At 34.9% G+C, this 24,690-nt stretch overlaps 4 protein-coding genes across 4 annotated transcripts; 2 read left to right on the forward strand and 2 right to left on the reverse strand.

Annotated features, from left to right (window-relative positions):
* The first annotated feature begins 9,810 nt into the window (after nt 1–9,810).
* On the forward strand, nt 9,811–15,086 carry LOC106318896 (glucomannan 4-beta-mannosyltransferase 2). Its single transcript, XM_013757056.1, has 9 exons — nt 9,811–10,330; nt 10,630–10,728; nt 10,967–11,219; nt 12,610–12,720; nt 13,437–13,573; nt 13,798–13,911; nt 13,988–14,187; nt 14,321–14,521; nt 14,605–15,086. Exons 1-9 carry the CDS (start codon nt 10,001–10,003, stop codon nt 14,762–14,764), a joined length of 1,605 nt encoding a protein of 534 aa, XP_013612510.1. The 5' UTR covers nt 9,811–10,000; the 3' UTR covers nt 14,765–15,086.
* A 529-nt stretch (nt 15,087–15,615) lies between these two features.
* Nucleotides 15,616–17,252, forward strand: LOC106313846 (F-box/FBD/LRR-repeat protein At5g22660). The gene is given in 4 exon segments (XM_013751767.1): nt 15,616–16,026; nt 16,028–16,631; nt 16,703–16,837; nt 16,935–17,252. Coding segments are annotated over 4 exon segments (1,332 nt in total). The 5' UTR covers nt 15,616–15,751.
* LOC106313847 (histone deacetylase HDT2-like) lies at nt 17,227–19,222 on the reverse strand. The gene is made up of 7 exons (XM_013751768.1): nt 19,082–19,222; nt 18,650–18,720; nt 18,176–18,574; nt 18,017–18,073; nt 17,821–17,923; nt 17,558–17,672; nt 17,227–17,446 (listed from the first exon to the last, which is right to left on the reverse strand). Exons 1-7 carry the CDS (start codon nt 19,092–19,094, stop codon nt 17,404–17,406), a joined length of 801 nt encoding a protein of 266 aa, XP_013607222.1. The 5' UTR covers nt 19,095–19,222; the 3' UTR covers nt 17,227–17,403.
* Nucleotides 19,223–19,715: 493 nt separating this feature from the next.
* On the reverse strand, nt 19,716–23,864 carry LOC106318348 (protein TIC 100). The gene is made up of 11 exons (XM_013756283.1): nt 23,142–23,864; nt 22,715–22,786; nt 22,524–22,613; nt 22,252–22,425; nt 21,963–22,053; nt 21,738–21,800; nt 21,575–21,641; nt 21,381–21,484; nt 21,166–21,292; nt 20,323–21,086; nt 19,716–20,244 (listed from the first exon to the last, which is right to left on the reverse strand). The coding sequence occupies exons 1-11, from the start codon at nt 23,780–23,782 to the stop codon at nt 19,855–19,857; spliced, it is 2,583 nt and encodes an 860-aa protein (XP_013611737.1). The 5' UTR covers nt 23,783–23,864; the 3' UTR covers nt 19,716–19,854.
* Nucleotides 23,865–24,690: the final 826 nt, after the last annotated feature.

Below are 24,690 nucleotides of genomic sequence, written 5' to 3' on the forward strand. Positions count from 1 at the left end.
TAAGTTTGGTATTTTACACCTAAAAATGATTTGCAACATTTAGTAGATTTCAATTGACAAGTAATCTTCTAGTGCCCAGTAAATATTGGCATAATCACCACTAGAACATAATTAAAATGGGTAATCACTAGACTAGTACTGTTACTGAAATTATAATATGTACTACAGTCTAGATACTTGCTATATAGTATTAAATATTGGCATAATCACCACTGACGTTCGTCTTATCTACATGTACTACAGTCTAGATACTTGCTATACAGTATTAAATCGACCACTACGTTTTACAAAGATGTCCCAAACATTATAATATGTTTGGAAGTATTCAGTGGATGTTCAGACCCTCCTTTGAAGAACAAGTGAGAGAGTGAGAGCAATAAAAATGAGCTTATTTTATACCAATGCAAGGAGAAGTACTTAATTTCATGTGAATCTAATTTACTATTTGTGACAAACACATATTTAGCTGAACTCGAGATGTTATTTACCTGAAACTGTATAAAACTTTTCTCAAGTCTGATGCCTGAATTTTGACATGAAACTTGTCCCAGTCTGTGTAAAAGGGTATCAGAGATTATAACTGAATGAGTTTTGTTCTTTTCAAGAGATGATGGACACTTGTCACAGTTCCGATGAATGTGCAGAGAGGTTTCCGAGTGTATCTTAAGGGGAAATCGGCCAATTCATACATCAACAGTAGGCCACGGTCCCGATCACTACATGAAATGATGACATGTGCTAAAACATATATCAACGTTGATTTATTTAAAACGATTTATATTAAAAAAAACAAGGGAATATATGTCAACACGAGAGGATATGTCTTTATTATGCCATTACGAGTATTTGTCAAAGAAACCTTAATTTTGTGAAGTAAGAAAATAATAACTACACATACATCTGTCCTTTGATTGAGGAGCTTTCGGACACAAAAGAAATTTTAGTCGCATTTGTGTAGACTTTGGACCTGCGTGAATTAATGAGGAGGTTTGCAATTTCCAACGTCAAGAAAAGTACAAAAAGTAAATAAATATTAGTTCCTCTGTTATGATACAAATTATTTTACAAATATTTTATGTTTCAAATATAAGCTTTTTTATATTTGAAAACATATTTTGCTAACAGATATTGTATGATCAATTAAGTTATGGATTTTTTTTTATAATTCGTTTAATTTATATGTTAAATAATACTTTTTAAAAGTAATAACTTTAAATCTTTGAAATTTTAAATAAAATAATTTACATTCAAAAACAGAGAGAATACTTCATCTGTTTCAATATAATGTAAATTTTAGAATTTTTACCCATATTAAAAAAAATATACTAAATAGTGGTTATTAATGCTATTTTTTATAATTAACTATTTACTACTAGAAATTTTAACCAATAAAATTTTAACAGAAATATTTTTTAACGTTTATAATTTACCATTAAATTATACATTGAAAATGTAAAATAGATTTTTTTAAATAATTTTTTTGTATAAAACGTGGATTTTTTTCGAAACGGAAAGAGGAGTAAATAGTGATGATCCGCATGGTTAAAACAAGGGATTATGTTTTATGTTAGTTATTTAACTCATCCTCGAGAAACAAATAGTATTTTTTTCGATATCAATTTCATTTTTGTAGTTAAGTCCGAAATTTCGGCTAGCTACAGAGGCTTTTGTGGAGCTTTTGAGAGAATGTCCCTATAACGAGTTTCATCACGTGGACTACGAACTATATATGAATATCTGGTTACTACCAAGTAGAGGTTGTATAACTAGATCTGAATAATTCTTGAAAGGGAAAACTATTTCTACAGAAGTAAAATTTTAGTAGCTAAAGTTGAAATAGTCAAGTGGTAGAGTAATGTTGGGATGTATCTCCGGTCTTAGGTTTGATTCATCCCAGACATATCCCCTATATATTACTCGAGAAACATTTGAAAAAATGTAACTTGAATTTTGTAATAATTAAAAAAGATCCATTACTTATGTGTCAATCAATTAAGTAGTTAATTATTCCTACGTGTCAGCCTCACATTGAAATTGAAAAACATTTTGGTCCAATTCGATTTTTATATCCCACTAGAAACATTTAATATCAACTATATGATATCATATGATATTAACTAAAGTAAGGTGGCTATTTATTATATATTATTTCCTTAAATAAAACCTATGAAATTACCTAATGTGATTATGATATATATAGTAATTAATGATTTTAAATAATAAATATTTGCTAATAATGTGTATGTTTTCTATCATTTTTGTTTAATTCTTTACTATTAAAATAAATTACACAATTACATTAATCATATATTAAAAATTTAGATTTTTTTTTTGTATATGTTGTATTTTGAATTTTTCAAAACGAGTATAAATTATTAAAACTGTTAAAATTCTCACATAAACTTTTGCGATCAATGTTTAATTTTTTTTCTATAATAAGATACAATGATAATAAAATTATATAAATAAATAATTTTATTTTAATCGGTGTTTATGTTAATATATATATATATATATATACTTCATATCGTTTAAATTTAAGTATATATCATATACGATAGATAGGATTGATTTTTATTTATTTATTTATTCTAAAATGATTGCGAATAAACAAGAGCGGTCATTTGATTTATATGTGCAAGCAAATTTATTATATAATAGTAACTGATTTCTTAGTTATTTAATATATAATTATTATTTTATTATTTTATGATATGCAGAAAAATATAAAATAAGTATTTATTCTGCACAAGGCGCAGATCTTAACCTAAGTATTTATCTCTTTAATAATTTTGAATCTTAAATATTTTCAAAATCTCAGACCAAAATAAAAGAAAGAAATGAGAATAAAATCAAAAATTAATATTTATATCGAGCAATAACTGAAATGACACAAAATGAAGAAAAATATCGAAGATAGATAGGATTGGCACGTGAACGTAAACTTCTCATAACCATAATTAACTTTTAAATTGCTAAATCATGATATAAAACCGAGCTGATAGTTTTATTGTAACCAAATAGTAGACATGAGATTCTTCGGTCTAAACGTTAGGTTTTTATGCGATAAATAATTTTTTGACCTAAAATATTTTTAAAAATGAGATCAGTTCATTAGTATACAAATTATGTAATTAACAAAAAAAAGTTTTAAAAAATTGTTTTAGAGCCAAATATATTAATTCAATCAATAATATAATTTTTTACGTACGTTATTTCTTAAATAATTTTCATATAAATTTACCCTGTGCAAGGCGCATGTCTTATCCTAGTAATTTAGATTAAGCAAAAACAAACAAAAAAATTAGTGAAAATATTTATATGCTATTAGCCATCTTAAAGTATATATCAATATTAATTGGTTAAACCACCATGTTACATAGCGGATTAATATTAAGATTATCTTACTTGACCAGTCAACTTCTAGCTAGATTAGTTATGAACTCGAAAAAGCAAGATCAATCAATTGATTTGACCAATTATAGTTGACAGTGTTTAGGATGACTTGTTACATAGTTTACGGATGTGAACGGTAAACTTTTGTAATATGTAGTCTTGAAAGTTATTAGTCAGGTGCGCATGCTAATTTTCCAAACATTGAGATTCAAGAAAAGAAATATCTGACTGCCTCTCTATATAACTTATGTGGCAACGTAAGTAGAGTGTGTAATTAATTATCTCGGGAAACTGACAATAAGAAGAAACAAACTAGTCCCCGCCTTGTCTAAGCTCTGGTGGTCCGGGATCCATCATCGGCGTCTCTACCGCTGGAAGGAAGACGCGGTCGCAAGAGGAGTGGGTGTGGTGGACCTGTCGTATGGTCAGTTGTGATCCGGTTCCCGGGAGACAGAGGCTTGTACAGATCTGTCGACGCCGGTTTTATCTCCGAGGGGTGGAGGCTTCGACAGCTCCGCCGTCGTCGGTCAAGTTTCCGGGATGTGAAGGTATGTTCTTCCTTACGTCGCCGGCTGTGGTGGTCCGTTACTTTGGACTTTGGTTCCTTTATGTGTGTGAGCTGTTTGGCTCGCGGTTAAGTGGGTATAATTGGATCTTGGATCTCAATCGGATGAGGAATCGTTGACATCGGTATATTCTCTCTGAGTAGAAGAAGGAAAAGTTTCGATGATAGTTGTGCTTCTAGTCGGGAGCTCTGCATGTTTTGAGTTCCGGCGAAGCTAAGGGCAAAAGTGTGGTGTTTCTCCGCCGCCTGTCCAAAGTGTTTGGTGGTGCAAAGTCGGAGATGATCTCACGTGGTCGATGAACTCTCCGGCGTGAAGACTTGGCTGCGGAGAACAACTACGGAGGTGTGGAGGCTCTGCAGGTTAGGAGCTCCGCCGAAAAATGGTGTCGGTGGCCGTCTCGATTCGGCGCGACTAGGGCGAACTGCCCGCGTTTGTGTATTGGGCCGGTTGGGCCGTGCTTTCTCTTTTGGCTTCGGCCTGTTCGTTGTAATTGCCCGGTTTGTATTATGGGCTTTTGTTTCAGTACGCTTGCACTTGGGCTTCGGCCATGGGCTTGGCCCGTTTCTTTTTTAATAAAATTATCGACGGAAAAAAAAAAAAGAAGAAACAAACTAGTCCTCGTCATCCCTAAAACACGAGAGTTTTGCCTTTGCTGAGCCACTTTTTATAAACTATATCATATTGAAATAGTTTCGTGTTGTGACTTTATCGTGAAACAGTTGAAGCATCACCTGCAAGTGGAGTAGACTTCCGATTATAATACATATGGTGACAATAGCAAAGCTGGTAACGTAATTACAAATCAGGATGCCAAATGACTAAACTAACACTTCATTATTACTCCTATTTGTGGCAGCGCAATACCTTCCTATCAAAGCAATGTCCTACTATTATTTAAAGAAAAAAATGAACAAAATCTGAAAATAAAATCGATGAATTTTTACACAATATTTTCCATTGACATTGCTCATATTTTTTTAGAGTTTTTGTATATGAAAAATGGATTTCCTACAGAAGTATACATTTGCAAATGTATGCGACTAGAAAAAATATGAAAATAAGAACGTTTAGGAAACAAAACCGCTAGGAACAAACAATGAAAACTTTAATAAAATACACTTGTCTGTGTAACCAACTTTTTTTTTTGTACATATGGAATTATAGTCATCCACGCCGCGGACTTCGGTAGACATACATACGCATAATAGGTTAAACCAGTGACATTCTACCGACCATTTCAAACATGTCATCGTCAAAATTCTACGGTATCAAGAAATTATCAACCAGTTAGCGGCAGATAAGTTTGCGATTCAGACAATTAAGAAAGCATAAAATGCATGATAAAGCCATCGTCAGCAGCAGTTAAATTCATATTTCATATAATATCATATAACATGCTGATGGAACCGTATTATATAAACTACAGACACCTAAATATTGTAAAGAATAAAATTGATAAAAGTATACCAAAGATTAAGAAAAAGATGATTCAACTGCAGAGGCGAGATATTATCTCTTTTCTTAATTCAAAATACGTCCCATAGTGCGACGGTTTGATAACATAATGAGTCCTAAGATACAGCTGCAAAAAATCTTCTGATTTGCGTCACTCTATCAGAAGCCTGGCGAAACTAGTTTTGTGTATACTCTCAGCTTCAAAGAAAATATCAAAGAGAAAGAAGAAAAAATAATAATAATTGTCTCGGGTGTGTTGCTTTCTACACAAGTGATCTCCTTTTATAATCAAAAGGAAGTGCACGTTATGCAATCCAAGGAGTCAGCCAACGTACGAATCAATTGTAGTAATGGCATTGATTTCCAAGATTCTTGTAAGTTAGCAATGCAAAGTAATGTCTTGATTTTGACCAATTCAACAACCTTTATTATACTTTGCTTGGGTTTATAATTTTATATATAAATATACTAATTATCATGAATAAGAATAACTAAATAAGTTGATTGACATAATGTCCAATTAACAAATTTAAATTCAAATTTCAACTCATATATCCAAAGTGATCTAATTTGCTAAATATTTTATATTTAACCAAATTTAAAACTTTATAAGTTTTGCAAGTCACTCACTTTGGACCTCCATTTCTCATTCAACACAACTCTGATTTTGACAACCAAATACACTAACTCATAGTGATCACGGTGACGGTTGCATCGTGCCCAAGTTCCGGTTCTTCCGACAGACGTCTCCGTCGAAAAACCCATCGGAAAATTGGTCCACACCACTTTGTCAAAAACGAGTTCCAACATATGCTACGTCTCGATGAACCTTATAGGCAAGCATGCTTCCATTTTTGTACTATCTAGTACAAGCTGAAATATCATAACACTGTCTAATGAACCATGAAATATCAAAATCTAAGATTTAAGCTTTAAGCTTATATAATCATATTTTTGTGCAAATATTTATAAAAGGTCAGCTACAAAAAATAATATTTGTAAAAGTTAAGGTGTGAAAATTATCATACTTTTGCAAATATTCATGTTTAAGGATTTTCATTTACATTATTTTTACAAATATATTATCATCAAACAATTTAACTTTTCCAGATTCTCCTATTTTAAGGCATTGGACTTTGTTAATATATCCATGATTATTATTATTGCATTGGCCGTTTTAAAGTTAGAAAAGTGTATGCTAAGAAACTTGACCTGCTAATCTTATCTACTAAAATAGAAATCATGATTTTTCTTTTATGTATGATATTTTTTTTGAACCAATCTACTAAGAAGTCCTTGCATTTTTATTTGTCCTACCATTTATTTTCTAATACTATCACCTAAAAATTCTAGAAAATCTTTTTTGGATCTTTTTAAATTTATTTCCAAAAATGAATTAATTTATATTAAACTATCATAAAAATCATCTTATCTATGAAAATAGAATTTATGACTTCTTTCATATGTGATATTTCATTTTTAACCATCTCTCAGGAAATTCTTATATTTTATTTATTAAAATAGAACTCGTGACTTCTTTCAGGTATGATATTTCTTTTTGAACCATCTACTAAGATGTCCTTACATTTAATTTGTCATATCATTTATTTTCCTAATAACATCACCTAAAAATTATACAAAATCTTTTAAAAAATATTTTCAGGATCATTTCAAAATTTATTTCAAAGTTAATTAATCTAAACTAATCACCATCTTATCTATTAAAATAGAAATCATGACTTATTTCACATGTAATATTTCATTTTTAATCATCCATAGGAAATCCTTACATTTAACAATCCTATCATTTATTTTCTTAATAATATTACCAGCAAATTCTAAAACATCTTTTTTTTTTTGAATCTTCTTAAGAATTTATTTCCAAAATTAATTAATTTAAATTCAAACTATCATAAAAATCATCTTATCTATTAAAGTAGAAGTCATGACTTTTTCATGTGTAATATTTCATTTTTAATCATCTCCTAGGAAGTCTTTATATTTAATTGTCCTATCATTTATTTCCTAATAATATCACCTAAAAATCTACAAAATATTTTTTAAAATTTACTTCCATAATTAGTTATTCAAACTATCCTAAAAATAATTATAAATTAAAATTAATTTAGATTTTATAAAAGAAAACTAAAAATACATAAAAAAGATAACATATTAATTATATTTGATAATAGTAACATATTAAATTGATTAGCATTTTAAAATATATTTTAAAAAAAATTTAAATATTTTGTTAGAAAAAATTCATTTCTATTTCACATTTAAAAATAAAATTATTATAATTGAATTAGGTAAAATGTCACATGGCAATCTTAAAATTATCAAATGATTAATAAGATATAATAGATTCTAACCCACGCCTTAAAAGCACAGAAATATTTAACAAAACAAAATTTAATAAAAATAAATAAAATATTTTGGTGTATACAATATTATATAGTTGTATTACTTCGTTTTATATTAAATATAAAAATTATAAATAAAATACTATTTTATTTTATTTTGCAACCCTTTCTAAAAATTCTCATAATGAATTGTTATAAATCTATGTATTTTATTTATAAAAACTGAAATATAATTTCTTTATTATAAAACTTATTTAATGTCAATTTAATGATTTTAGCATTTTATTTATATACAGACTTTAATTTTGTATGAAGAAATTAGTTTTTAAATTATTTGAGTATTTTAGTATAATTTTTTTTAGTATTCAAACCTGTAAAATGTTAGTATTCATAAATTATTTGAGTATTTTAATCAATTTTTATTTTATAAAATAACTTTTAGTAAGATTAATAAGGAAATTATCAAAAAGGTGAGATATATTTTATATTGTTTGGATATAAGTTTATTATTATATTGTTTGGATACATGATTAGTACTATAATGCTTCTTTAAATAATTAACCTTAATTAATTCCTTGTTTTTAATGATTATCAATGATATTTATGTAATATAACACATGATTAAATGTTAGGTCCAATGTAATGTTTTTGTTTTGATAAGATAGATTATGATAATATTTTTCTTAAATTCAATAGCGCTGCGATATGAGCAAAATATACTATATAAAAATATAAAACATATTCATTTTAAAATTTACTCCATAGAAAAATAAAAAAAACATCTGAGCGGACGTGCAGATCAAATTCTAATTTCGTCTTAAATGTGAATCAATACAAAATTGTAATGTTAATGTTCCTTTAGTAGACAAGTAACTTTTGTCATTATGATTTATTTATCCTTTTTCTAACACTTATTAATCAGTAATCCGTAAAAAATACTGCTTAAGTTTATAGAATTAAATTTTGAGAGAGTAAGTTGAATACGACTTATACCAAAAAAAATTGAATAAGCCTAACAAAAAAAAAGAGATAAAAGTGAATTTTCAAGAGTTGACCAAATATAAAATAAAAAAATCTTACAAATTGACTCAACAATAAGCAAACTGTTAAAAACTTTCCAAACCAAATGTAAGAACTCTGCAAAAACCCAAAATCCCATAAATGGTAATAAGTTAAAACTTCGTCAAACCCGTTACACGTTGTAAGAACAAAAATCACTAGGAAAAATATTAATTAGAAAATCTATCTCTCTGCACTTACTCCTCCACCCATTGGCATGCACAGATTCTGAAAACAAGAAAACCAAATCCTCTGTTGTTTTTACCAAAAACATATTATCAAAAAAATTTTTTTTACCATAACTTTGTAACTCAAATAGTCAAATAGATTCTCAACCAGGGCCGGTCCTAAGAATTTAGAGGCCCTAAACCATTTAGTAAAGATTTAAAAAATTTAGAAACCTAAAATTTTTTTAAAAAAAATTTGGAGACCTATTTACGTATAAAAATTTTCAAAAAATTTGAAAGTCTAAGAAAAATGTTGTCCGGACAAGGTAGTCCAAGTGGAAGGACGGGCTTGGGTTGCTAAAACAATCCGGGTTCGATCCCCCCCATGCGGAAACTACCCTGCCTCGTCTGGACACTAAAGCGGGTACTGGGCCTTCGGACCCAGGGAAAAACCTCCCGGGTGAAGCTGGTCTGCTGCCTGACCGGACCCGGGGAATGACCCGCGTAAGCGGAGAACCCCTGGATTACAAAAAAAAAAAAAATAAATAAAAAAGAAAAATGTTTTATTAGGCTTTGCCCAAGACCGGTCATATTGTCAGGTCCTCACAAAGCCCACAAAGAAAATGTCACTTTGTGTTTATCTACTTTTTAACCTCAACTCATCTCTGTATAAAAATCTCTAGAAGAAAATCAACCAAAAAGGAAAAATATCTACAAACGTTGAGTAAGTAATAGTAATATAATAAAGCAAAAAAGCAAAATTTCACCATTTATACTCCTTGGTTTATTCCTTCTCCCTTAACCTTCAATCTCCTTCTGCTCTCTCTCTTTCATAAGTTTTTTTTTTCTCTCTCTCTCTCTCTCTAGAACTGTAGAGAGAGAAAAACCTCCATTTTTCTTTCTCTCCTTCGCTTCATAAACCCCACATTACTCAAAACAAAGCAAAAACCTCACTGTAACAATCCAGAGAGAGAGAGAGAGATAGAGAGCCAAAATGGATGGTGTTACACCGAAGTTTGTGTTGCCGGAGACATTCGACGGCGTGAAGATGGAGATCACAGGCCAACTAGGCATGATCTGGGAGCTTGTTAAGGCCCCGGTGATTGTCCCTCTTCTTCAGCTAGCGGTTTACATCTGCTTGCTAATGTCTCTCATGCTGTTATGTGAGAGGGTTTACATGGGAATCGTCATCGTCCTCGTCAAGCTCTTCTGGAAAAAACCTCACAAACGCTACAAGTTCGAGCCCATTCAAGATGATGAAGAGCTTGGAAGCTCTAATTTCCCTGTGGTCCTCGTCCAAATCCCCATGTTCAACGAACGAGAGGTCTCTTTCATCTCTCTCTGTTTTTTTCCTCTCTTTCTCATCAAAAGAATTTTTCTTACATTCTTTACCCCAAAATTTTAAGATTTCGAGAAAAGTACCCTCATATTTTACGGATGATCAATTTTCCCCACGTTTTCATCATATTACTCCGCTGTGTCGGGATTTGGAACGGCGGAGGTTAAATATTCTACGATATTCTGGGGGATTTATGTATAAACACATAGTTTAAGGCTTAATCGTAGTAAATGATAATTATAGGGGCTAAAAGTGAAAAACTTATCCGTGAATATTGCCATCAGGTTTACAAGCTATCAATAGGATCAGCGAGTGGACTATCGTGGCCGTCCGATCGTCTCGTGATTCAAGTGTTGGATGACTCAACAGATCCTACTGTTAAGGTATTAGTCTTTGTTTTACTTGGTCCATTTTCAGCAAATATAGCTTTGCATTATTTTTCAACAACTTTCTCTAAATAAAATCACCTTTAAATATTTTCACAAGATTTTATTTCCTAAACAAAAAGATGTAATATTAGGACCAAGAAATAATAAAAGAGGAAATCTTTTGGATCAACTTGTTATAAATTTTGTTTTATCTTAAATGTGTGGTTTAAATGATGATACTTAAAATGTGCAGCAAATGGTGGAGATGGAGTGTCAAAGATGGGCAAGTAAAGGAATCAATATAAGGTATCAAATCAGGGAGAATAGAGTTGGGTACAAGGCCGGTGCGTTGAAGGAAGGACTCAAACGCAGTTATGTCAAACATTGCGAGTATGTTGTTATCTTCGACGCTGATTTTCAGCCTGAACCTGATTTTCTTCGCCGCAGCATCCCATTTCTCGTCCACAATCCCAACATTGCCCTCGTCCAGGCTCGATGGAGATTCGGTAATGATAATAATTCAATTCAACATATTAATGATAATTCAGATAGACCCTCATTTATGGTTGAGTATCTTAAATTTTGTGTCATTGATTTATAAGACTGGTAGTTAGTTATACTATAGAAATGAAAAAATGACATTTGATAATGTTGTCAAGTGTCAGGGTCAAAAGAGTACTGAATCGGTGTCTTTGTTTATGTTTTGTGATAAAACTTAATGTTGTTTCGATCATTAAATGAAAGCTCGTGGTTTTGGTAGCTACATTAGTTGTGTCGGTGATATATGCCCTTCACTGTTTTTTTTAATAATATTCCTATTATTTTTCACATTTGTACCTTTTTCCTTTTTCTTGCATACTTTTATCTTTTATTTTGGCTTTTTTTGAATTGTTTTTTTTTTTCCATCGTTTTGTATTTTTTTCAGTCACATACTATATTATTATTATCGTTTTTTCCGATTTTCAGAAGTAGGGTTAGTTCTGTTTGTGTCGGCGGGGTAGCTCCAAACTGTGTTAACATGGTTGCCCTTTGTTTACGTTGTACACCTTGTTGCATTGGATTGAATAAATTACTCACGTCAATACTGGGTCAGATTAGTTGCGTGTTTCCGGGTCAACGTATATTAACATAAACGCTGAAATTAGCATTTCTTGTATAATTGTGCTAACGTCATGTTTATCTTAGACCATCGTTGACCCCGGTCTTTTAACTGGGGTTCTTAGCTTTGGTTAATAGACGGTTATTAGCTTTTGTTAGATTTTAACTAAGAAAAGTTAAGAACCGTCTTTTAAATAAGAGATACAAGAACCGTTTCTTATCCGAAAAGTGTAAAAAATAAAAAAAGAAAACAAAAAAAAATCAAATCATGAATTAAGAATCTCGGCTAAAAGACCTGGGTTAATGATGCCCCTATATGCTCCAAAATTTCGGATCCGTATCGGTCAGTGAAACTGATTCAGTTCGATCCGGTTTAATGAGTTGGGTCTAACACTGTTCTGTCTTTAGAAAATCGTCGGGTCTCTGACACTTTCCATGTGCTCTTTGCCTTTCTTTAAACGTTCAAGTGTGGGATCCATTTTTGTCAGTAGTAGTTAAGTGTTAGTGTACAGTATGAGTATCGAGTCACTGTGGACCTGCATTTTTGTTGCCGACACTTATTTGGTATTTTAGTATATTATTATATTCTTGTGACAAAAAAGTATATTATTATATTTATATTCTTTTTTAACATAAGTCCAACTTCGTGAATTTAATAATAATGAGAAAGCTATGTGAATATGATTAATTATAAAAGATAAAAACAAAAGAGAATGACGTTACTTCCTGATAGTGCCACATTAGACCTTTCATTATTTGTGTGTACTAATGAATTGATTTTATTATATACTTTTGCAGTGAATTCTGATGAATGCTTATTGACAAGGATGCAAGAAATGTCGCTGGACTACCATTTCACTGTTGAGCAAGAAGTCGGTTCATCAACACATGCTTTCTTCGGCTTCAACGGTAAATATAATATTAATAATCTATTCAATGATTAACTCAAAAAATCATTTAATTTTTCAATAAGGGACAAAACTTAGAGAGTTTTGCTAGTAGTAAAGATTGTTGACTATTGATATGGTGAGTTTAGTGTGATGTCCGACCAATTGAAGCACAGTATGTGGACCCAAACCTCTTCTTTTCTAATGTTATGATAGTGTACAACTGTTACTAGAAAACTGAAATATGTAGTACTACTATATTAGTATAAGGAATCAAATTAACAAATAAATAATCAGTAGTACTAATTGATTAGAGGAGTGGGATTCGTGTACAATTATTACTAGAGAACTGAAATATATACTATAGTATAAGAAATCATAGTAATTAATAAAAATAAATAATCAATAATTGACTGAGAGGAGTGGGATTCTGAAACGTGAAGCAAGTAGGTGTACTTTTATTTAATAGTGTTGTCATATCCCTTCTCTGACAAGTAAGACAAGCAAGCTTGGTTTCTTAAATCATGTGTTTAATTAATCAGTTGTGTAAGAGGACACATTCATTACGTTATGACTTTTACTGGAAGCAAATGAAGCTTGGATCTTAAATTTTCTGGACACTGTATAGATTTGTGTTTTTTTTTTTATTTTAGATATATTTTTTGGGTTATAATACACTAATTTATAAAATGCTATAACTAAACACAAAAGTTTATTTTATAAAAAAATGTTGTATAGGAACCGCCGGAATATGGAGAATAGCGGCGATAAATGAAGCCGGCGGGTGGAAAGATAGGACCACCGTGGAAGACATGGACCTCGCTGTCCGAGCAAGTCTCCGTGGCTGGAAATTTCTCTACCTCGGTGACCTTCAGGTACTTAATTTCTGAGTTCTTTCTATAAATTAAAATTAAATAGTTAGAATACTTTTAATCACAGTGCATAAAGTTGTTGGTGTACAATGTACGTCTCACATCAAACACACGATAGCTAATTCACAAGTTATGTTATAATCATCTACCCTTTTAAGAACCAAAGATATTTTGTTATTACTTGTGAAAATTTGGTATATGTATAAATACTTCTATTTATGTATTAGGTGAAAAGTGAGCTACCAAGTACTTTTAGGGCCTTCCGTTTCCAGCAACATAGATGGTCTTGTGGACCTGCAAATCTCTTTAGGAAAATGGTTATGGAGATCATTAGAAACAAGGTAATAAACAAAATAAAACTACTCTTTTTCCTCTGATGTCTCGCTCTTTAATCTGACTGTTACTGATCTGGCACAGAAAGTGAGGTTCTGGAAGAAAGTGTATGTGATCTACAGCTTCTTCTTTGTGAGGAAAGTCATTGCACATTGGGTCACATTTTGTTTCTACTGCGTTGTTCTTCCTCTCACCATTCTTGTCCCTGAAGTTAAAGTTCCAATTTGGGGTTCCGTTTACATCCCTTCCATCATCACTGTCCTCAACTCCGTGGGCACTCCCAGGTGAACTTTAGTTTCTTGTACCTTAAGTCACAACCTTGTTTTTTGCTAATTGTCTTTTTTTGATTAGTTACTTGTATGTCAAGTTAGCTGCCTTTGTAGTTTCTTCCTTATAATTAGTCGTTCTTTCAAAAAGGTCGATCCATCTGCTATTCTATTGGATTCTATTCGAGAATGTGATGTCGCTGCATCGGACAAAGGCCACTCTCATTGGTCTGTTTGAGGCAGGTAGAGCTAACGAATGGGTCGTGACTGCTAAGCTTGGAAGCGCTCAAAGCGCTAAAGGGAATACAAAAGGGCTTAAAAAGTTCCCAAGAATCTTCAAACTGCCTGATCGGTATGTATACTCTTTTATACCTTAAATGTCTTATTAGAAAACTATAGATAGGCACTTGATAATTGTGATTTAATTTGTGACAGATTGAATACATTGGAGCTAGGATTTGCGGCGTTCTTGTTCGTGTGTGGATGCTATGACTATGTGCACGGGAAGAACAATTACTTCATCTACTTGTTTCTTCAGACCATGTCATTCTTCATCAGTGGGCTTGGCTGGATTGGGACATATGTCCCGAATTAGTAGTCATGTTTTCTATGTTTCAGGGGAAAAAGAGATGGAATTGTTACTAATTTTCTGCAAAAATAAAAAAAACTCAAATTTTTATGGAAAATTACAAGGAAAGTTGATAGGGAAAAGGGTTTGAGAAGAAGATAGAGAGACTTAGGGAGGAGAGAGGCTCGAAGGGTTCTTTGGATTTAATTACATTTTTCTGCCTTTCTAAAAATATTGATTTGTGATTCAGTAATAGTGGGATTTCAATTTTTTTTTTTCCTTTTATTTTGAAGTGTTACTAGTTTGGTTCTTATGATTTTAAATTCAAGATTTCGTGTGAGTTATTCGATTGGTGCAAGGGTAATCAAGTATTGCAATTCTCCACATGTGTACCGTGTTATCACACGGACAAATGTTGCTTGCAGCATGGGCCTTCTCAAGAATATGATGTAGTATAATAATCATCTTGTCCTGCTCTCGGAGATTTGAGCATTGTTAGAATGGGTACCTGATAACGGTGAAGGTTTGACGAGTCCACACTCTCAGACATTAACCATTCTAGCAAAGTTTGTGACAGGAAATATATTTAGCTATCCGGTTTAATCAATTCTGGTTTGATTTTCATATGTATTTTGGTTTACTAGAACCAAACTGGTTCCAAACACTTTATGTAAGCCTTTTGGCTATTCTGAGAAATCAAATCATATATATTTATGGAACTCTCGAGATTAAGGTGATGCTATATGCTTCTTGTCAAGTTGTTGACAAGTTAGATGAGACTTCACACAGCTTTTTTGTAAAACTTAAAAAAAAAAGTTGTTTCTATTTTAGGAAAGTTTTGTATTGGGATTTGATTTAAATAACTACTAACCATTTACCAGGATCACTACTTATTTCTTCATTCATTAGATTTCAACTTTCCTTTGCATCTCAAAACACCATTACATGTCTCGTCGGCAAAGAATAAACGTTGACTTTTTTGTTGTTCTCTTTCTTTGACCTAACTTCTTCGCAATGAGTGAGAGAGGAGCAATTCGTAGATCCGGAGAAGATTGGATAAGCTTCTTACCTGATCCTTTGCTGTGTCAAATACTCTCCGATCTTCCTACAAAGAATGCTGTTACTACTAGTGTCTTGTCCAAGAAATGGAGAACTCTCTGGCTTTCGATTCCAATCTTGGATTTAGACATCGATGACTTCCCTGACTACACTACCTTCACCAGCGTCGTCTCCAGGTTTCTTGATTTCTCCAAGGAGTCGTGCTTACACAAGCTCAAGCTTGCTTTCACGAGACATGATGATGATGATCCAACATCTTGAAATAGACTGTCGTATGAGTTTCACGTGTGAGATGATCCCTCTAAGCCTTTACTTATGCGAGACTTTGGTTTCATTAAGACTCTATTTCGTTGCGTTGCCTAGCTTCGAGTCTTTATCTTTACCTAATCTCAAGGTAATGCATATGGAAGAGAATCTATACGCTGACGATGAGGTTCTTCTGAAGCTCATCTCGTCCTGCACTGTTCTTGAATCTTTAACGGTCGTTAGAAACGTAGATGAAACTGTAAAGGTTTTACGTGTTAGGTCCAAAACACTGAACAGTCTGAAACTCGTTCTTGATAGTTCCAAGTCTTGGTATAATGATGATAGTGATGATTGGGAGGTTTTGGTTGATGCTCCTAGACTTAACTATCTGAGTCTTGAAGATGACCAGTCCGCAAGTTTCGTAATAAGCAATGTGGCTTCATCTGCGAAGGTAGAGATTGATGTAAGTTTCAATGTGAATGATATTTGGGATATGGATGAATCAATTGAGAAGTTCAGTGCTGTTGGTAAAATGCTTGACGGGCTCTCTATTGCTAGGGACATGACTATAAGTGGAACAACCTTGAAGGTAATATGTAAATGAACATTTGAATGTCTCTTTGGATGAAGAAAGTTATAACTGCTTCTTTGTTTTTGCAGATCATCTCTCACTACATGAGTTTTGAACTGGTTCCTTGTTTTCCCAACATGATCCGGTTACAAACAAAACTGTATACGACTGATATGTTGCCAAATTTTCTTGAGAGCTTTCCGAATCTCCAATCCCTTGTCTTGGTAATGTTTTTTACTTTCATCTCTTTTTCCAATACAAATATCTTCTTTATCTTTTATTAATCTGTTGGGTGTTTACATATATAATAACATTTTGCAGAAGCTGGAAGGTGTAAGATATTCGGATACAATGTGGTTCTCATTCGTACCAAAGTGTTTGCAAACGAGCCTCGAGTATGTTGAGATGACAAGACCAAACTGTGGAGCTGGGATTCAGATGATCAGGAAGCTAGTTAAGTACTTGCTTGAGAACTCTCTAGTCCTCAAGAAGTTTACGCTGCGGCTGGAGTGTGATGGAAAAGAGCAAGAGTCTAACGTGGTCAAGGAACTCATGGGATTCAGGAGATGTTCTAGTTCTTGTGTTATTAATGTTGTTAGACTTGAAGATGATGTTTGTATTTTTCAACACCCTTACTAGTAGTAAGGGTACCAAGTCCTTTATCATTTCAGCAATATTCGTACTGAGTTCAATAAAGTTGCAAACTACTTAAAATAACTTTTCCGATAATAGATAAAATCTTTACGATATAAATTAAAAACAAAAATTATCCATAGTTAGCTACTTCAACTTAGGCTCTGCCCTTTACTTTTCCCTTGCCCTTGTTCCCTTGCCTGCACACACCATTCATTAACCATCACCATCACACGATACAAACAGACAAAAAGAGAATTACATTATCACATCATTGGCCTCGAGAGAAAGAGAGAGAGAAGAAGACTCACTTGTTGTTACCACCGGATGATTGACCTCCAGATTTTGGATTCTGGTTAGCATTCTTTCCACCCTTTTTAGCTGGGTGTGGTGTAGCTGCGTGCCCGCCCTTCTTCTTCTTCTCTTCTGTAACTCAAAGACAATAGACTTGTAAGAAAACGCTTTATGTGCCCCTCAACGTTCTGATTATAGTTATTGTTCTCTACTTGCAATGATCCATTCAAACGTCTAATGATTCTCAAGAATCAGAATCTAGAAAGACAAGAAGAGTCACCTGTCTTCTGAGGAGTGGCTGCTACTGCTGTTTTCGTCTTCTTTGCAGGGACAGGTGTTTTGGAAACAGATGCAGTCGCCGTCCTCTTGTTGCTTGGCGCAGGCTATACATTAATTAACAACATACAGCAAGGTGAGGAAAACGAATTCTAAAGAAAGTCAAGTAAACTGAGCACATGTGAAATGTAGTATATCACCTGCTTAGGGGCCTCCTCTTCTTCAGAGTCCTCTTCTTCATCCTCGTCAACCTCCATCTACAAAAATCATCACCAGAGAGATTCTTAGTCACGCTACCAATCTCATAAATGTGCATCTACACAAAAATAAACAAGCCGTCTAAAGCTACAAACACTCACCACTTTCTCAGGGTCGGGTCCATCATCTTCAGAATCATCCTCCTCCTCCTCAGACTCATCATCCTCATCCTCGTCTGACTCAGGCTTCACTTCAGCAGGCTTGGCCTTTGGTTTCGAGTCAGCCTTGACTACATTAGAAGTAGCAGGAACTGCCAGCACCTCCCCCTCTTCAGAATCAGAAGGGTAGTCCTCTTGATCGATGTTGGGAGATTTGTAGCCAACAAAGTGGACACTTCCTTGAGACAGAGAGTGAGAGAGCTCAAACTCCTGCTCGAAGACGAGGTCAAAGCTAATCTGAGGAATGTGGTCTTGAGAGAGTGTTCCAATGACATATTTATTCCAATCAATATTCACGTACAAGAGACCTGATTCTCCCTTTTTGGCTCCATCAATTGTTGCCTGTTAGAGAGGAAAACAACCACCCAAAAATAAAGAGACTGTTTGTTAAAAAAAAAAAAAAAGTGTGAAACAAACCTGAGACAAGTGGATAAGATGGTCTACTTGAGGCCTCACTTTAAGAGGCATCCCAGCCTTTACTTCAGCTCCTACCAAAAAGCAAATCAGTTGCATCAATCACTCACTGCTTGTTAGTAGTGAATCATCATATAAACAATCACCCAATGACTATATGGTAAGTACAGTCTAACTAAACAAACGCAAGAAGAAACTCATGTCTGAACAGGTTAGAACCGAACAGGCAATCCAACAAGACAAAAGCTAAAAGGACCTAAACAAGAAACGAAATCAAACGAGAATGAGAGCTATAATGATGATTAAAAGCTGTAACGAGGTTTCAAACACATGATTTGCTAAAAGGAGCATCAATACAAGTAACCCACTCGAATAGTAAAGAGCCTAGGACTTTAATATATGAGTTTCTAGAGGGCGAGATGAGATCTATCTTACCCCAAAATTCCATTGTTGATCAAGGAGTAGGGCTGCGACTGCGAGAGAGAAAATAAAAAAAAAAGTGAGAGCGGCAGAAGAGAGAGAGGTTTTAGGACAATTTATAATAGAAAGAGAGAGAGAGAGGTCTTGGAATTGCGCTTTTTTTTTAAGGGTTTTTGCTGTCTCTCTACGGCGTCGATTTGTGTTCCCACGTAATCGCTTCAATAATATTGGAATATTTTTTTAAAAAAATATATATAATAATTGGAATATTGCGTAATTAAGTTTACGTTTTTGGAAATTTCACATATTAAATAATTCCTCCATTTCATAAGTAGTTTTGGTTAAAAGCACGAAGATTAAGAAAATTATTATGTTTTTATAATAAATAGGTTAGATATATTTTAACTAATAAAAAATAATTTTATTTAATTTGATTAGTCACAATGTATTCAATAAATGTAAAAATTATCTAGAAATAGTAAGACTACTTGAATTTTGAAACAAAAATATTTCCCTAAAACTACTTACAATATGAAACGGAAAAGAGTAATTAATTACATATTTTGAGGTAAAACATTCAAAAATTCTAGAGATTGTGATTTTCATTAATTAAAAATTATCTTTGTCATTAGAAGAGAATAAAAGCATTAAAAAAATCTTCAGCTTATTTTAAAAGAAACAGTTGTGACAAATGTTTTTTTATCAGACAAGACAACAACAAATAATTAAAAAGACACGTCCACCGCCAAAAGAAACTCTCAACTCTAAAGCTTAAAAGATGAAGAGAATCAAGACAAAGCCGGAGTCTCTGCAAACAAATTGGAACGCTTTGTCTGAACCTGAAGCGACAATACCGAGTCCATTTCCCCAACCGGTGTCTTCCACAGCCAACCTTGATCTTCACCGGAGCTTCTATCATGAGAAGAACATGACGCACTGGAAGATAGTAGACGTGACAGAGACAATAACTGAGACTGAGATCTTGAGCTTCTCTGGACACAACCCGGGTTCGATACCTCCCCCATCTTCAAGCCAGCTTTGTTGCTGGACAATGGGGGGAAATGGATTGAAGCTGATGCATTCTTATCTGCATCTTTGTTGATTCCTGGGATCAGTTTTGATGGTTCTGCTCGGTGTTTCTTCCATGCTAGGAATGAACTTTCTAGTCTTGATTGTACCTGTAAATGAATACAACACACATCAACACGAACCGAGTAAGAAAATCCAAAGTAAAGCACAAAAAGAGAGAATATTACCGCCGGGAAGAGGCTGCACGAAGCAAAAGACAACGAGGTTGCTGAAAAAGGAGAGCTCCTACGTTTGTCCACAGATCCAAAACTCGATGGTCCATCATCATTATCATCATCTGAATCATCGTCCTCGTCATCATCTGAATCATCGTCTTTGGGTTCATCTTCCTGTTTCTTCTCTTGTATCTTCTCTTTAGGAGTGACAACAACTTTCTCTTCTTTATAAACCGGGACAACCACCACATCTTCATCATCCTCCTCTTCAGCCAAACCCATTTTAGTTTTCTTTTCCTCTTCTTGTTCTTTCATCTTTAGCACTTCATCCATATCCTCAATAGCTTCCTCTAAGCAAATCTTAGCTTCAACTAGCTCGAGCTCCTTCTCCAGCATCTCCTTTCTCTCCTCGTTTTCTTTCTTCTTCTCCTCTGTCCATTTCTCTATTCCATCCAGCATCGGCTTCACCGCTTTCTCGATTCCAAGCACGAATCTCTTCACCGGGGGTTCCTTTTTCACCGCCACTTCTTTCCCGTAGAACTCGTCAAACCCAAGTGGCAAAAACTCGACTTTCGAAGGATCCACATCTTCCCCTTCCTCCAGAGGTGGCTGCCAGAATAGTCGAACGCCGTGCTTCTCATCCTCTACGTAGTTGATTATCCGACCGGTTGGTGTATGTAGAATAACAGGGTCTTCCGTTTGGACAAGTTTCGAAGGATCTTCTGGATCAGGTTCGGGTTCTTTGTTCAGTAACACAAACTCTGGTGTCACCTCCACTGATCAACAAAAATAAAACACTCAGAGAAAAACTCAATAATCAATCCATGTAAGAGCGACAATGTTAAGGGTCATTACCGTTTTGCCACCAATGTTCGAGCTCAGCAGGCATTGGTAACCTCAAAGGAGCTTTGTAAAAAGAGTTCAACCACATTTCCCTTTCTTGATCCACTTCCTCTACATAGGTCTCCCAATACTCAGGTACCTACCAAAAAAAAAAAGATAAAATTTTAAGCCCCCTTGTGGTGATCAGACAACTAACTCAAAAAAGTTTGATAAGAAAAATGACCCACTTCGTAAAACTGGTTGATGAAACCTGGCGCCATCCACACATCATCTTCTTCATAAAAGTAAGCATGTTGAGGATCACCGTATGGGCCCCTTTCTTCTCTAACCACTGCATTTATAGAAGAAGAAAAACACCTATTAGCTCCCAACTAAACTAATACCAGAAGTAATGGTAAAGATTACAGAAGAGGGGTAATACTTCCATCGGGTTTGTTTACAAACATTCGAGCCTTAGCTGCAGCAACCTCCGCCAAACCAGAATGCAGCTGGAAAACGTTTTCACATCAGTATATTTATCAATACTTCTCCTATATTGCTGGAAGTTACATGTATCATTGAGAGAGAGAATAATGGGTAACTACCGCACAAATATCTACGGTACAGCCATGCTCCTCCTCCAATAGCTCTCCAAAGTAGAATCTACCCTGCATCGTCATTATGATGTGTAAACTTGTGTCACAACCACGAATATTCACTTCATGGAGGACAAGATTATACTTTACCCATCATGGATTCATACGAGGGATACCAAATACAGAAGCTATATCGAACTCTGATGCCAAAGACCAGCTATTACTACAACTTACATATAGGATGCGCTCGTTAACTTCGTAGACACCACACCCATGCATTCTACCATGCTTCCATTGACCAGCATAGCGATACCGACCTTTCTCCCTGGTTATACAAAATCATATAATATACGATGTGTGAATTAAGTAATAAAGAAGAAATCAACTAAATTACATGATTTTGCTTGATATTTTAGTCAAAGTCAAGCAAATATAAATCATCATATTAAACCAAACCACTCAAATCATTGTTGAGATGCAATGCAGGCCATCTAGTAACAGAAAATATCATTGCAAAACTCACGGTTTTTCGCCAAACTGAGTGATCCACTCTTCGTTTTCATAGTAAGGAACTTGGTAATTCCCATCAGTTAGCGCAACACTGTCCTCGACATCCATTTCCAACCACTTCCTGTCTTCTGGAGACATATAATCTCTCTTGATAATCCTTCCTTCAGCACGCATCTTCTCTTCAAGCCTGCATGAGACCGAGAGAAAAATATCATGCTCAAACGAATAAGTCCATAAATATCCCACTGGAAGACTGATTAATACTAGGAATGATGATAACCATACTTGGAACCTGGCATGGGCTCAATGTCAGGGATATCAACTTCAACAACCCCATGACCTTCCATATCATTCTGAAGCCATTCACCCTCATACCTAAAGATTCATATACAGAGCCAAAAACAAATTATCTTAAAACACTAAAAATAGAACGAAAAACAAACGGTAAAACTATGGAAATAGAGATATCATCACACCTCACAAGCCCGTTTTCAGCAATGTAAACACCTTTTCCTTGAGCCAAGTCATCCCATACTGTGCCTTCATACCTTAAAGCCAAAATAATAAAAAGAGAGATAAGAAAGCCACTTAGATCAAGATGCAAGTATCTTTCCATCACAAAGCTACCCAAACAGTCCTATCTAAAACTCAACCTACATTGCCATTTCCTCCAGCTCCAGAATCCAAACTCGACTTAAATAAGAAGAATACTAAACATAAAATGCAAAGCTTCAAAGCCAAGCCAACATGGAGCTCAGATAACAACAAACGAAGAAAGTTACTAGCTTTATTAGTATTATGATCCAAATAGGTCTATGCGGTGCCTAGGCGTCTGCTTAGTAAGTGTTGGCCTAATCAATAATCCCATATAAAACGCCTAACTAGCCCTTAGCCATTTCTTACGAGCTGCCATCAGGGAAGATGTAGCTGACCCACTGAAGAAACTCCTCAATCCTATCAAGCTCCTCAACAACAGCTTTAGGAGTATCAATATCATAGTGATTATCCGGAATCGCCGGGTACGGCTTCCTATAGGGGACATAGAAAGGCTGAATCCCAGGATCCCTCCCTTCCTGAATCTCCTCGTTCACCACCTCCCAATCCTCCTCCTCCGCCCACACCGGGTCCCACCCCGGCTTCGTCATCTCCGCCGGCGCGTCCGCCCACACCTCCCTGAGATCCTCCTCCTTCCACCGCTCGGGGTCCTTCGGGAAGTCGAAGAGGTCCTCGTAGAACTTGTACTTCCTCTCCTCCTCCTCCTGGATCCGCTTCACGCGCTTCCCCTCCAGCACGCGGTTGAACCGCCGGATGTTGGTCTCCGGTGTTGTGTTCGGGTCGGGTGGTAGGTCGCTTGGCCGGATGTAGTTGAAGCCGTCGGTTTCGCGTTCCGGTTCGCCTTCGGAGGATGAGTCCGAGTCCGAGCCCGAGTCCGAGTCCGAGTTAACATTGGGGGATTTTTGGTCTTCTTCTTCTTCATCGCTCGGGGAGTCATTTTGCGGCTGTGACTCGGTGAGTTCGGGTGAATCGTCGTCGTTGTTAGCCATGGGAAAGAGATGGAAGGAAGTGAGTGTTGAAGAGTGTGTGTGCGCGGATAAGCTTTGCCAAGGGTGAGGTTTTTTTTTTTTTGTATAGAACGAACACTGAAACAGATATATTCTCAGATAATTATGATTCTACCCTCTTTATTTTGTTTACTTTTCATTTCGCCCTGTATGTTTATTGAGGGCGCCGGTTTGGAATTAAGATCCTAACTTGTTTACCAGATCAAAGTTTGGATTGCAAGTCCAACATGTTGGATAATATCGAATGTAGTATGGGCCGAACATTGAATCTATTGAAGGAGGACATGGGCCGTTTCAATTTCGTAAAATCATACTTGGATAGTTGGATGGAGATGAACACACACAAGAAGCACAATTCACTCACTCACACACTACATATTGCATGGGTGCTAACAACCTAGAGTTGGATCCCAGCATTACGTTAAAATCTCTTACTAAGTTTTTTTATTTTTGCTAACATCCTAGCCCCACCGAGGTGGTCCAGACTAGAGACCGAAGTGAGCATGGACGCTGTCAGGGCGTCACCATGTGGCTCACAGTGTAACGGTCTTCGGTCTCGGGTGCTGCAGCCCACATGTAAATTCCGCAGTGGCCAAGGCTCGAACCCAGAGGCGGGCACTCAAGCTGGAGCTCCTATACCACTAGACCAAAGCAACTTGGTTTCTAAGTTCACTACAAGAAAACACATACTTAGCGAGGAAATTTAACGAGGAAAACAATCCTCGTAAATTTACGTCAATTTTACGAGGAACTTACGTGGAAAACTAAAGTCATCGTTATAAGGAATATGGAGTTTGGGGTTTGGAATATGGGGTTTGGGGTTTCGGGTTTGGGGTTTAGAGGTTTCGGGGTTTGAGGTTTGGGGTTTGGGGTTTCAGGTTTGGGGTTTG

The sequence above is a fragment of the Brassica oleracea genome, chromosome C9, assembly GCF_000695525.1.
Source record: "Brassica oleracea var. oleracea cultivar TO1000 chromosome C9, BOL, whole genome shotgun sequence".
In the NCBI taxonomy this organism is placed as follows: Eukaryota; Viridiplantae; Streptophyta; class Magnoliopsida; order Brassicales; family Brassicaceae; genus Brassica; species Brassica oleracea.

Coding starts and splice junctions, on each gene's coding strand:
- LOC106318896 (XM_013757056.1), top strand. CDS start 10,001: ATGGATGGTGTTACACCGAAGTTTGTGTTGCCGGAGACATTCGACGGC. Junction 10,729..10,966: donor CAACAGATCCTACTGTTAAG/GTATTAGTCTTT, acceptor TAAAATGTGCAG/CAAATGGTGGAGATGGAGTG. Junction 13,574..13,797: donor TCTACCTCGGTGACCTTCAG/GTACTTAATTTC, acceptor TTTATGTATTAG/GTGAAAAGTGAGCTACCAAG.
- LOC106313847 (XM_013751768.1), bottom strand. Junction 18,575..18,649: donor ATCTTATCCACTTGTCTCAG/GTTTGTTTCACA, acceptor CCTCTCTAACAG/GCAACAATTGATGGAGCCAA. Junction 17,447..17,557: donor TCATCCGGTGGTAACAACAA/GTGAGTCTTCTT, acceptor TGGTGTGTGCAG/GCAAGGGAACAAGGGCAAGG.
- LOC106318348 (XM_013756283.1), bottom strand. CDS start 23,782: ATGGCTAACAACGACGACGATTCACCCGAACTCACCGAGTCACAGCCG. Junction 22,054..22,251: donor ACTCAGTTTGGCGAAAAACC/GTGAGTTTTGCA, acceptor TTGTATAACCAG/GGAGAAAGGTCGGTATCGCT. Junction 21,642..21,737: donor GTACCGTAGATATTTGTGCG/GTAGTTACCCAT, acceptor AACGTTTTCCAG/CTGCATTCTGGTTTGGCGGA.